Source organism: Cupressus sempervirens, chromosome 3 (genome assembly GCF_028749045.1).
Source record: "Cupressus sempervirens isolate cs-2001-9-10 chromosome 3, ASM2874904v1, whole genome shotgun sequence".
NCBI classification, from domain to species: Eukaryota; Viridiplantae; Streptophyta; class Pinopsida; order Cupressales; family Cupressaceae; genus Cupressus; species Cupressus sempervirens.
Window position 1 is genome coordinate 654,667,545 of NC_143120.1, and position 14,681 is coordinate 654,682,225.

At 35.4% G+C, this 14,681-nt stretch overlaps 1 protein-coding gene across 1 annotated transcript in view; it reads right to left on the reverse strand.

Annotated features, from left to right (window-relative positions):
• Window positions 1-14,681, reverse strand: part of LOC149568393 (endo-1,3;1,4-beta-D-glucanase-like) — a 49,573-nt gene that overhangs the window by 19,147 nt on the left and 15,745 nt on the right. Inside the window, exons 3-6 of the mRNA XM_089821322.1 lie at window positions 11,061-11,190; window positions 10,800-10,890; window positions 10,481-10,570; window positions 10,175-10,275 (exon numbers count right to left, since the gene is read on the reverse strand). Of these exons, the coding sequence (XP_089677448.1) occupies window positions 10,175-10,275; window positions 10,481-10,570; window positions 10,800-10,890; window positions 11,061-11,190 (412 nt within the window). The remainder of the gene's footprint in view (window positions 1-10,174; window positions 10,276-10,480; window positions 10,571-10,799; window positions 10,891-11,060; window positions 11,191-14,681) is intronic.

Genomic DNA, 14,681 nt, shown 5'->3' on the forward strand with positions numbered 1-14,681 from the left:
ACATTAAAAAAATTTGAAATCCAATTTTCATTGCCACAAATAGTCTCACCGAGCATCAACAGAGACAAAAAGCTTAAAAGGAAGGATTCACATTCATTTTGGTCTAACTTGGTAACTTTGGATGAAGAAATCATTATATCGAGTTGGGATCCAAATGTCTTGGGTGATTTCCTAATGGTTATTTATCTAGAGTTATCTGAATGGAAGAAGGAACAAGCAAGGCTAAGAAGAAAGCACGAGCAGAAACAGGTCCTTCATGATGTAAAAGATATATTGCTTGAGGAAGCTTCACAAATGGATTTGAATGAGAAAGAACCTATTTTGGACCAACTCGTTCAAATTATTGATAAACTTAATGATCTAGATATTGATACTCACTCATTATTAATGCAGAGGAGTGAAAAGAAATTTGAAAATAGAGGGTTAGAGAAAGTCTCAATCGAGATTGTTATTGGGAAAGTGGGCTTATCCACTATTTTTATAGAATTAGAGACTGTGGTTCAAAATATTATGTCATTTTTCCAAAAATTGTGTGATATTCAATTTATTACTAGATAGGTCAAGATAATTTGAGGAAAATTGATGAAGATATGAAGTCTGGTGTAGATGAATTGAGAAAAGACCCGAGTACATATTCATTACACTATACCTAAGTGAGACTCCTTACATGACTTCAACATAAATTACTACAAGAGGAGAGAAATCTAAGAACATAAATAAATGCAATTCAAGCTTTTCTACTACCTCATCCAAAGGTTATGCAAACACATGTCAAAGATGTTAAAGCTCTCATAGCCACCCCAACTCTTTAAATTGTTGATACTATGATTGATATTGTGGCCAAATTGAAAATTTAAAAATAGAGTTTATAGTTCATAAGGTCAAATTGGGATAATACTCTAGAGATAATATTGAAATATCAAGAATATTTTTGGAACATTTTGGATTATCCCTAAAGTAGGTATTTTTCTATGTTAAGAATTCTATATGTGTGTTTGTGTGTGTGTTTCTCAAAATATATGTTTTCTATATGTATTTTAGAGTTATAAGGAGATACTAATGTATACTCCAAACAAGAACGATTTTTAAAAGGATTTTGAAAAACAAAAGCTATATGGAGGTGAAGCATATGTATAGGGGAGTTTATGAGTTGGAGAATTGTGTATAAAGGTCAAGTAATCTGTGTACATAATGTTTTTTACACTAATGTCAAAGGGGGAGAATGTTATTTCTATAAGTAATCATATTGCCTATTAGTGTCAAAATATGTATAACAACTGAGCTATTATATTGCCAAAGCTTTGAAGGAGGGGATAAGTGAATATTGCAAAGTATACCTAAGCTCAAGTTTCCACTAAGCAATTCTACTTACACCGAGCTAAGGAAAAATTAGTGTACACTGAACACATAGTTTACTGAGCTATACAAAGGAAACCAAGAAAATGTTTATCGAGTGTCAGTAAGGAAGAATAGAGTATTTGCTGAGTGATATAGAGATGAAATTAGAGTTTGAATTGGCACAGATTCTAATGCAACACGATTCTACTAAGTAAGGAAAATGGTTTACATGAATCAAGGTAAAGATTTGAAAAGATTTTATCGAAGAATGTCAATTTATTGTTGTTGATTACAAGGTGGAAGGACCAATGAAAATAAAGATCAACATTATCAGATTTCCACAATTTATTTGAAAATAAAGATGTAAAGGAAGGTAAAGGATGAATTATTTTAGAACCATTGATCACGATCATAGAACAATTCCATAAAGTTTTAAAACCCTAATTAGATCAAGTTACGAAAAGAAAAAAGAAAACTATAAAAGGAGTAGTTGAGAATAATTTTTAATTTATTATAGGTTAGAGTTTTGATGGAGAAGTGTATTTGAAGCAAGCATTGAAGTGAGGAAGAGATCAAGGTCAAGTACAAAGGTTAGAGAGATCAAAGATAGATACAAACTTGTAATAAATTGTAGACCTATCATAGCAAGGTGACAATTATAGAATAGAAGAGGGATCTAATCAAGGAAAGTAAGATGCTATTGTGAAGATCTTTTCTTTATTATTTAATCACTATAGTAGTTTTCTAAATCCTTAACAACTAAACTTAACAATCTTATATGTAAAATCTTAACCAAGGACACACTTGAAGAGTGTTGTAAAATCCTTGAAAAACGTAGATCTATACAGGTCTTATTGTATAGTTCTAATTGAGTAAGTCATCATAAGTGACTAACATTGGAGTCCTGATGATGAAGGGTGCTCCCCTTAATACCATAAATATATAACAGAATCAAAAAAACAATAGCAAATGTGAGAACAAAATATAGACTTCTTATTATCGTCGCAAATGCAGAATTACAAAATTTACAAGTACAATATGATAACCCACATGGGTGCCTTCATTATAGTAATATGTAAGACTAAGCTACAAACTATCACCCAGGAAGACTAAGACAATGTTTGGGTCTTTCTTAAATAGGCAATTTTATGCCACCCAGGAAGGTTCTAGACATTCAAACTTAATGCCTAGGGCCGATAGACCCTAACAATACATATAGAGTTGGCCAAATACATCTTTGACATTTATTTTAGAAATTTTGGGTAGCCCAAATTTGGAAGGCCATAACTGTCGAACCATTGCTCTAGTTGGCTATTATAACCACTTTTCAGATATGCCAACTCCTAATCTACAAGCTTGGAGCAGCACAAGTGCCCTTCTATTGAGTTTTTAGACCTCATCTGAGGCCTCTAAGGCCTTCAAAACTAAGTTCAAAGATTTTTCTTCAAAATTCTCCACCAAAAATCCACAATAACTTCTATGATACTTAAGCTGGAGTAATGAGATTTTTATGGTAGGGTTATAATTCTAAAGTGAACCTTTATGGTAGGGTTATAATTCTAAAATGAACCTTCATGTAGGGTTATAATTCTAAAATGAACCTTCATGAAAAACTTACTAAAAATAGCAAGTTCCTAGAAATGGTAACCCCCCTGTCTACTAGTCCTTATTAAAAAAGAAAAGATTAATAATAAAAATATTTTTGGGTGATGCAAGATTGCTCTTACACCCAGGATGCTCCTACATCACCTAACAAGAAAACCTCTTATTGCATTAGTGATGGATTTGTGGGTACTATTCCCATTGCATTTTTCCCTCCAACCAAGCATTTTAGCAATACCATATACTCCTGTTATGGGTGATGTTTCATGAGCTTATATGTTTTGAACTGTGAATGCTAAATAAGTTATTCTATTTTTCATTTACAAAGTAATGTAATAAAATATTAATGAATACCTAGTTACAATAGGTAAAAAGAGAAAGAACTAATTTTTTTATAGAGTGAAAAGTTTAGACGATACTGATTCACCCCCTCCCCTCTCAACATCCTATCTATCCTTACTAATCTAATATACCTAGAAGCTGCCTTGGCAACATAAGATAGAGATTTTTATAGAATTCCTAGTAGGTTTAACCTTTCCAAATCTCCCCACAGAGCTCTTCCCATCCACACCAAGCACCGTAACAATAGAGAGATTCTTGACCTTGCTAAGGATTAAATTGTTACTCTCTATGGAGATTGAAAATTTTAGACCCAAAAATAAAGCAATTAGTTTTTGCTCTATTACTTGTGGCCATCTCAAAGTTCCTTGTTTAAGAAGAACCGCTGAGTCGAATGATATCTAATAATCCCACCTCCTGGTAACTTACCATCTCTCGTTGCCCCATCAAAATAAGGATTATCCAAAGGAAAGGAAAGCCGCTTTTTATTTATGTTTATTTTGATTTTGCTTTTGGATTTATCAAAATGGTGAAAAGTATTAGACAAGCCCCATTTTTTAGCTAACTCATAATCCTTTATTAATAGGGATTCCTTAGGGATTTTCCACCTGCTAATGTTCACATTTTCATGGAGAAAATTCAAGATACTAGTCATCACATTATTCATTTAATATTCCACTTCCCTAAATATCTAGTTATTTTTCTCCTTTCATAGACTCCAACAAATATGGGGATGATTAATTTACATAACTATCTTTTTAGAGGATGATGGAAGGGCATTCCCAATTGTTGATGAGATGTTGCAAATCCTCTAGGAAAACCCCAAGTAGTTTTGAATATTCTCATTACTTTATACCGAAGCTCTACAACAAAGGGGCAACATATTAGAGGGTGGCTACTACTTCTACTTCTTGTTTTCATAAATAAAAAATTGTTAACAATGCGGAAACCTCTTTTGGTTAGGTTGTCTAAAGCAAGAATTTTTCCATGTAGAGCTATCCAGCAAAAGAAATTAATTTTAGGAATAAGTTTGGAGTGCCTTTCTCCAACTAAGGATATTGCTATTTTTTATCATTAATCAAGAATAAGCCAATTGGGTCATAAAATTCTATGAAGTATTTGACCTCCAATAAAAGTTATCCTCCAAATGGAAAAATGGGATATGAATACTATTTAGGATTTTCTGAAGATCCAGGGCTCATGAACAAGTTCAAGGTGAAAATATTTTAATATAGTTAGGAAGCACTCTAAATGGGCCTATATATAGTAGTTTTTCCCCCACCCAATGATTCTCCCAAAAGAAGATTTGCATCCCACTACCAATTTTCCATTTCAATTCCTCCCTTAATGGACCTCTACATTGTAAGACATTGTCCCAAATCCATGAACTTGTCCCAAATCCATGAACCCACAAGGAGGTTTCTCGTATAAATAAGAACAGATAAAAAAGACTTACTAAAATACTTAGCTTTCATAATACTATCTAAATCTAAACAATCTTGAGAAAGCTTCGAACTGATATTGGTTAAAAGTACATTATTAAGATCAGAGATTTTACGCAATCCCAAGCCTCCTATAGCTTTAAGTTTACAAACTATATACCAATTAAAAAAGACTCAATCTTCTTTTCTCTTCCACCCTTGTCCAAAGAAAGTTACACTAAATTATTTCTAGTTTGTTAGCCATTCCCCCTGAGATATTGAAGATAGGTAGGAAATAAACTAGGATTCCTTGAAGAGAAGCTAAGAGAAGTTGGATCTTCCCTAAATTTCTTAACATTTTTCCTTTCCACCAAGTAAGTTTAAAATGACTTATTTCAAAAATTGAATTCTAAAAGTTGGGATTAACTTCCTTAATCATAAGAGGAAGACCTGAGTAGATAGCAGGAAGTAGGGTTGATTGCTAACCTATAATCCTAGTCACCTTTAGTTGAAGGTCTCAACTAACATTAAAGAATAATATGTTACTTTTGGCATAATTGATTTGTTGACTCGAAGAAAGAACATAGTTAGAAAGGAGGTTATTATATTCCCTCACCTCAATCACTAGGGATATTCCAAAGAAGAAAGAATCATCCACAAAGTATTATAACACTTCTAAGGAGAGAAAGGTAGTCTCTAACACTCTTGATGCTAACAATGGTAATTGAATTCTACATATTTGTGCTAAGAACATCTACCACCATAAGAAAAAGGTATGAAGAAAGAGGCTCTCCCTAAAGTAGGCCTTTTTCTAAATTGAAGAACCCCTAAGAGGTCTCATTAACCAAGATCAAGAAGTATATAATCCCAACTACTTCCTTAATGATTTTTGTGAATTTAGTGTGAAGGCCCAGTTTGGATAGGATAACAAAGAGGAAGTTCCAAGTAACCTTATTATGGCCTTTTGAGATATCAAGTTTCAGATCCATAGAGTATGATTTCATATGTGACAATTATAACATCCAAGATTTGTCAACCTAGGAAAAACCCTTTCTCAGGGGAGTAATGAGTTTTTCTAGCAAGGATTTCATTATATTGACCACCACCTTAGAGAAATTTTGTAAATAGTATTACATAGGTCAATTGACCTATGTAAATTCTTAAGCTATTTTATCTTTGGTAAAATAGAAATAAAGGTGTTATTCATAATACTTAGTGATTTAGTAGTCCTCATAAAGTCTCTAGCCACAAAAGTGGCATTGTAGTTGATCTCCTTCGTTACTTCCAAAAAAAAAATGTAGGGGAAAATTCATTAGGACCAGGGGATTTATGAGAACACATGGAAAAAAAAACTACCACCTTGACTTCTTTGGACACCTTTTCTAGTAACTACACATTTCTTGACCTCGTCAATAATAGTAGGGATCCATGGGAGGATATTTTCTGGTACGTACAATTATCCCCCCCTAAATTTTCAACATAGGCCTAACTGAGAAAATTAGAAGCTCGTGACCCTTTCTTGTCTTCTTCCAAAACTATCCCATTATTATCATTAGATATAGCTATAATAGTGTTCCTTTTTAGGTTTAGACACAGATTTATGAAAATAGGTATTTTTATCTCCCTCAGTCAGCCATTTTATTATAGACCTTTTTTTTATAGGAGATACCATTATTCTTAGTGGTATCAATCCATTTCTTTCTCCACTCTCTTCCTCATCATGGGTTTCTTTGGATAGATCTCTAGTAGCTATGGTTTGTTGTAATTTGTCCAACTTAACTTTTGTTTCCCATTTCTTTTTGAAAATATATCCAAAAGAATATTTACTCCATTCTCTGATTTTTCTCATGATGTTTTCTAAGTTTTTAGAAACTTTGTACATAGTCCATCCATGAACCAAAATATTTCATCATTTTATGAAATCTCTAAATTTAGGGTGAATTTTCCACATAATCTCATAGTGAAAAGGAAATGGTCCTAAAAAGGTTTATCCTCCCATTGAAAGTTAATTGAGGCATGATTAGAGATAGTTTTTGGCATAGAAGTCAACAAGTTGTTAGCTCCCATATCTCACTTAGCCAATACTAGGCACTCATCCAACCAAAGTGGAATGAGTTGTTGACCCTTCCAATCATTGGACTATGTAAATTTATTCTCATGGAGTTTCACATTCATTAGATTATTCTTATTTATAAAATCCAATAGGTCAATCATGTAATCACTTTAATCCACGAGTCATCCCAAATTTTTAGAAGGGAATAAAGGAGTGTTTAAGTCCCCCATAAGCATATACAAAGCTTTAATCTTGTTGCAGATAAGTTTGGAGATTTCATCCCAAATCTCCCCATGATCCACTCTAGGGTTGGGGGCACAAACATTGATCATATAAATGACAACATTATTCATTATAGAAAGAACAACCAAAATGTTGTGGGGAGAAGAAATAGCATTACCAAGGCTCTTACTCAAGTTCCACAATGTTGCTAGTCCCCAACGCACCATCTACTTCATTGTAATAAAAATCCACACCGAGCAACAATTTAGCCACCAGACTATCAAAATAATTTTGTTTCTTGTTAACCCCTTGAATCATAGCTATATCTACCTTTACATATTTAATAGTGTATCTAACAATTAACTACTTTAGGGGGTCATTCAATCCCCTTATGTTCCAAGATATAACCTTCTTTTCTTAATTTTTTGGGTTGCCTCCAATGTTAAATACCTTCCATTTGTAGTATCTCTCACCATTTATTTAGTTTTAGAGATCATTTATGATGGCCTTCCTAGCATGACTTCCAACCCAACATCCACCATCTTGTTACCTATCATTTTCCTTTTTGGTAACTTCCAATCACCTTTCAACATGTTAGGGTAGGAAGAAGTCGAGATACCCCCTTCCTCTATATTTGTAGATTTGTTGACCAAAAGAACCATCTCAATATTGGTGTTTGCATATTCTCTCACATAGTCAAACACCATGTTCCTTCCATTAGGGGTTAGAGAAGTATTCCACCATATAATACACAAGACTTCATTGTTAGGAAGGAAGTGGAAGCGCAGGGGGAATCGCCCTTACCAATATCAAACCATTTATCATTTTTGTGATATCCATCATCCTTCTTGGGGAGTTTGTAATAGGAGGTATTTCTCCTTCTTATAGTATTTTCTCCTTTGCTTCCATTAAAGTCTTGGCACCTTCTCCCTTATCTCAAGTACTCTCCTCTAGATTTTGCGTCCTTATCTCTTTAGGTACCTCTTCCATCATAGTAGCAACCCTTTTCTTCATTATAAATGAGATATTAGCATTGAAACATGGGTGCCAACCATGTTTGAATCTAGGCCACCTGACTTGAGGGAAGGAGACTTTTTCCTTATATTTTATGGTTTTAGAAACTAGGGCCTCACACTTAGAGATGAAATGTCCACGATTAGCACATCTTTGACATAAAATAGAAGCATTCTTGTATACTAATGCATGTGTCCATTTTCTCCATTTAGATTTCAATGAGATAAAATGGGGGAGTTCCTTATTTATTGTCATATTAATGCAAAACTCAGCATATAAAATCCTATCATTTTCCAAGAAGACTTAATCTATTGAGACAAAATGTCTAAAGGAGTTACCTATACTTCTAAAAGTATTCTTATCCTACAATTCGAGAGGAAGGATTGGTAACCTAACCCAAACAAGGGCCATTTGGTTAAGGTCTTATACCATGGGTTCAAACCCTAGTTTCGACTTAGTGAGGGCTAAACAACATTTGTCATAACACCGTGAACTAGAAATCATAACACTGAGATCATAATCTATTGTGAATTTAAATAGAAAGATCCCTCAGGCATGACACACACTACTACACTCCCTTCGAGTTTCCATATCACATTCACACATCTTCTCACCATATCAATGGTGGGTCTAAAAGCCACCAATCTTCCAAAAAGTGTTAATGTTTAACACATGGGAAAAGTTGTGCATAACTCCATCTGCTAGGATTATTCTAGACCATCCACACCTTAAGAGACTTGAGGTTGCAAAGATTCCAAATCATTCATAGGCTGATTGATTAGGGTCTCCTTCTGATTCCCCTTCATTGAACTCCATGGGGCCTCATTAACAACCCCTATTGAATTTTCCTTGAGAATCACATCTTTTCCTAACTCTTTGCTAAGAGACACTGGGCCATTTGAACCAAAGCAACCTTGATCAAACTCTACAACAAGCTTCCCCTTTGAGAACCCAAAACATGTTCCAAATCAAGCAAAATCACATCAAAAGAAAGAAAAAGAGGGCCAATATCTATGGGAGTTAGGCTCGACCCCATAATAGTTGTCATGCAGGAGGGGGGAAGCAAAAAAATCTCGATTCAAATAGATGCTCCAAGACAACTTGCACAAAATAAAATTTTAAAGACCATTTGTTACAAAATAAATATCTTAAATAATCACTTAAAAATACATAATTATGTTATAGTCATATACAAAATAACATACATAAATAATTATGTTTTGTAATTAAGTGGTAGTCCTTGACCGATTGTTACTTATCGATTAGTAGTCACCAATTCTTGGTAGAATATATATATATATACCCACTCACTGGTATTATCTGAGAATCTTTATATATAAAAATTATGATTTTTATTTTGCTAAACAATAATCTTTTCTTTTTTAATTATCTTTTGAAAAACTATACATTTATCAAATTTTCTTTTTGGTCTTTGTTTTAATAATATGTCATTCTCAATAGAATTACTCTCTACCAAGAAATGCCTCCTTAAATATGAGTAAATGTATTGGAAATAAGCATATACCACACTTACACTAATTGTCATATTGAATGTAATTATAGAAAATAAATGACTAGCCACTTCCTACAAATAAACACCTAATTTTTTTTATCTAACCAATATATAATTATACTTCATCATTTATTCATACCACAAAAACCCTTGATTTAATTAGTATTGCATAAGCTCATAAAAGAAGACAATAGAATCTTACATAATCCCAATAAATGAAAAACTCCAATAGTTGTGTATGTACCTTCTCAATTAGACACATAATTAATATGAATCAACGTCATTTTGTTTAGAAGTTTCCTAGGAAGCCTACTGAATACTTTGTTCATTTATTCCCATTTTTCGCATCAGATCTATGTTTTCTTTTCCTACATCAGTCTTACAAGTTTCAATTTATTCAATAGTTATGTAGAAGTAAAACCTATGGACCAACAAAATAATGGAAAAGTACATTGTATGCAATTCCTTCTTGCTCAATAATACAAAATGCCATAAAACAATATTTCAAGACATTCTTATTAATAGAACTTCAAAACTATAGTAAGAAGCTTCTTCAATGCTAGAAACTATCATAAAAATAGAGGAAACATCACGAATAATTTTGATCATGGATCATTATGTATTGACAAACATAAAAAAACAATAGTCAAGGAACTAAAGAGCACGATTTACCTCTGGATTTTCAGACAATATAGCTTCAAATTGCTTTACAAGTGCCGGTGGTGTAACCTCATCATATTCAGCCGCTAATATTGCCATTGGCACTTTGACCTCTGATGCAAGCACGAAAAAGACTTGCATATCCATCATATAACATCAGGAGCATAAAGTAACTAGAAATGTAAATGACATTAATGTTTGGAAGTTAGAGAAACACTCAGAATTAGTGTGAACATAAACTGCTATATATGAGATATTCCAAAATTTATAGGCGACTATAGACCTACAAGAACCTTACAAATAAGCTTGTATTCTCACCTTTAACATCATCATTAGTAACAAAGGCTGGATGCAATAATACTCCTGCCTTTATATCCTCCCTTTTTGCTAGCTCCACTACCCCCTTGGCTGTAACCAGAAATGAAGTATAAGATTAATCTCTTCAGTAGTAACTACACATGTCAAGATCCTCTATATTTTTAATGTATTCTTTCACTTGATCGCATTACAAGTCTACTTAAGATCTCAACAAAATTATAATACACATTGAAATATAGCACAACCAAAAGTTGGAACTTAAGCCCAATCTTTCCTGTGTATTGTCCACTAAAGGAACAGAAACAAAATTATTTCTCACCTCCCCAACAAAAGCCACCTGCTCCAAAATTGGTGATACCCTTGCTCTTCAAAACATCGATAATTTTTAGAGTATCCTCATATCCTTTTTCCTAATGCAGCGAATACAGTGGTAATAAACACTATCTTTCAATAACTTGGCATTGGCACAAAGAAGTAGCGATAATGTTATATAATTCAAGAACCCAAAGAAACAAAAATATTTCCTGATAATGCAATGCAAGCATGTTTAAATCAAATAATATTCAGTAAGAAACATTACTGGCGGATGATTCTTAAGCCAGGTTTTAATGGTGTTACTGTCATATGGATCCCCTTCAAAAGGATTTCCATAAAAGTAGTCAGGAATAATCACCAAGTATCCAGCTTTTGCTATTTTATCAGCAAGCTTCCTATACCCACATCCAAACATGGCTCAAATATTAGAATGTCAAAAGATTTCAACTGTCTTAATTTAAATCCAATTGACTTATTATGCAACCCTACAAATAGGTCTTTCCTATACAAATAATACACCAATGCAATACCAAATTAGTAATTTCACAATTTCAAAATTCAATCTTGTTAAACAAATACACTATGATATTCAGTATTCTCTGGAAAGAAATGTTTGTTATAACTTTATCAGATATAAATAGAGTTAAGAACTATATATTATACTGAAGCAATGTATAAAAATTAGAGTTATCAGTTTATTTGTTGGATTTGATTGTGTCAATATTTTTTATCATCAATGTTTTAGATCACATTCTGTGATCAAATGAAAATGCAAGAGAAGAAAAGGAGATGCATTTCTTTTCTTGCATTTGCATCCTAATGATAGATGACAAAACGTGATCTAAAACATTGATGATACAATTTTTTTTTTTTTTTGATGAATAGTCCCTTACTTATATTAAAAAAAATTCAATAAAGTTACATATTCACAAAAAAAAGGGGCCAGGGGAAACAAGATCACCCCGCGAGTTCATACGGCCAAAAGCCGGATATCAACTATTCATAAAAAATAAACTTCAGAAAACATTAAAAAAAATCTTCAAGATGCCAGTGCAACGCCAGCCAAAGGAGGAGGATCCTTATCATCAAAGCCCCACTCGAGGGTGGGATGAGTAGACGGCTCAGGGGGAGCCCATCCATCATCAGCAGCAATAGCATTATCTTCATCTTTCTCTCCCTCAGGCCTAGGAGGAGAAATGGCTAAGTCCAACCTGGGAAACACCCACTTGGGGTCTAAGTGCGCAGAGGACCAACTGGTAGCAGGAGCAGTAGGAGGATCCATTGGGGACCACCCTGAGCCAGACCTCTAAGGAGGCGAGCAGAGTGGTGCCGACCACTAGATCCTCCAGAAGAGCGACGCCGACCAAAAGCACCACCGCTGGGAGAGCGGTATAGCTGAGAGCAAGGCATGTGAGAGCGGCGAGCAAAATTGCTACATCCTCGATGACGACCGCGAGGAGGAGTACGATCGCCGAAGGCAAAATCCAATGGAACATGAGCTATTGTATAGGGGGAATTTCCCCAATGAGCCAAAAGCTCCTGTAGGTGAGTCACATCCAGAGCCACTTTATCTGTTTGTACTTGAATCTGCAACATGACATTGTTATAAATACATGCTTTAGCGTACATAGCAACATTAATGTCAAGTGTGTTGTTAGCATAAATAATTGCATTGCGATATTTACAAATGGTAAATAAGATCTCCAATCTAAAAGCATGCCATATCTGGGAGTACTTGAAGGGTATCTAAGCGTTGTCACCCAGAACAACCATATGCCAAGAGAAAGGTTTTGGGTGGAAGGGGTGAAAGAGATCATGGGTCCATCGCCAATAACACTGAGCCCATCTACAAAACCAAACAACGTGCAAAAAAGTCTTTGGTTGACCACAGAAAAGGCAACGGGGGTCAGGAACACCTAGTGCCGTAGCTGGGGCCCAAAGGCAAGCCCTGGAAAAGAATACATCAGGCGAAATGCACAATTTTAGGCTCAGTAATGGCTTGCTAGATAGTGGAGAACCTATGACTCCAAGTACGGTGAGAAGATTGCAAATGCAATCATTGGTTGAGAACTTCAACCATGGGCAGGTGAGGTACCATCCATCGGTAGCCTAGCCTAGGCTTAGAGTTGGTTACTAGGGTGTCTGGATACCACTTCTAGTCTTTCCACCAAGGGCGAGAGGACTGAATGCCCACTTTATGTAACAAATTTGGAGGCACCGCAGAAACTAGAAGATCAAAAGTCTATCGATCTGGACAAGTGAGCTGGAATTGCACTTTCATATCCTCCCACGACCATAAGCTCATAGTAACTCTAGAGAAAAGATCTTTAGGGGTTCTTATGCCGCATTTAAAAAAATGTAGAGCACTAGCCCCATGCACCTTAGCTAGGGGAACACCTCCTTGGATAGAAAATAATGGTGACCACCAGAGATTTTGTTGCTTCATGGAGAGCCCATCTCTAAACCCATTACCAACCCAATGAAGCCAGGGCTTAATTGCTTGCCAAGCTTTCCAAATACTCTTGGCAAAAAAAGTGCTCTGAATTTGGATAGGTTCAGTGGTGACAAGAAGGGTTTGAAAACCAATCCCCTTCCAAGCTGGCCAGTGAACCGAAAAGCCTGAAGAAATGCAATATCTTAACAAAATCTTCCAGGCCTCATTACCAGAAAGAGTTTGAATCACCCATTTGGCACATAAAGCAGTACCTTGCTTGTGGGTGGATAACAAGCCTAGGCCACCAAACTCTTTGGAAAGATAGCAGAAATCCCAGGCAACTCTATGAAAGCCCTGGTGAGAAGCATTTGACGCCCAGAGGAAATCACGTAAAAGATACTCAAGTTTGAGATAAGAGGCCTTTGAAGGAGCCCAACGAGAGGAATAGTACACATGGGTGGCGCCCAACACTTTGGAACAAATCTAAAAATTGCCCACAAGGGAGAGAGGTTTGGTGATCCAATCCTCCAGCTTCTTCTCTATTCTTGCAAGAACTGCATTCCAAAGGTCGACGGTTGAGGCTTGGAAGGCAAAAGGGATGCCCAGAAAACAAAAAACTTCTCCATGCTAAGCTCATTTCCATTGATATTGCCCAAGCCAAGCAGGACAGGGAAGGGAAGACTACCTGTAGAAAAGGGTTTTGTACCATTGAATAGCAAACCCTAAGGTAGGACAAAATGTGTCAAGACATTGCAAAGCAGAGGCAACATTCTCTTCATCCTCAATGAGAGTGAGGAAGGAGTCATCTGCGATATGGCCATTCACAAGTTGATCAGGGGAATTCGGGAGGGAAATACCATGGACCCTCCCTTGTGAGATGGCATTCATGAGAAAATACCCAAAACCTTTGGCTGCCAACACATATAAAGAGGGTGCCAGTGGGCAGCCTTGTCGAATTGAACGATAAAGCCCAAAGGCTTGAGACTGGTGGCGATTAATGGAGATGCAAGCAGAGGCATCCCCAAAAGGCATTTGGAATAACTATAGAAAAGTAGGGCCAAACCCAAACGCTTGAAGCATTGCAAGGATGAAAGGCCACTCAATCTAGTCATAAGCTTTGGCAAAATCAATCTTGAGAAAAATGGCCTGTTGCTTGGAATACCAAGCCCATTCCATCCCTTCCCACACAACAATTATATTGTTCAAGATATAATGAGATTTGATAAAACTTGTCTGTTCAGGGTGAATGATCTGAGGAAGAAGATGACAGATTTTAAGAGAGAGAGCCTTGGCAATTATCTTGTAAGAGACATTCAACAAAGTGATGGACCTCCAATTGCATATATCTTTAGGGTCACCTGCCTTAGGTATGAATTTGATATTCCCCTTATTAATAATATTTCCTAGAGAGCGGGAATTATAGGCCTCAAGGTAAACCTTATGCAGGTTTGG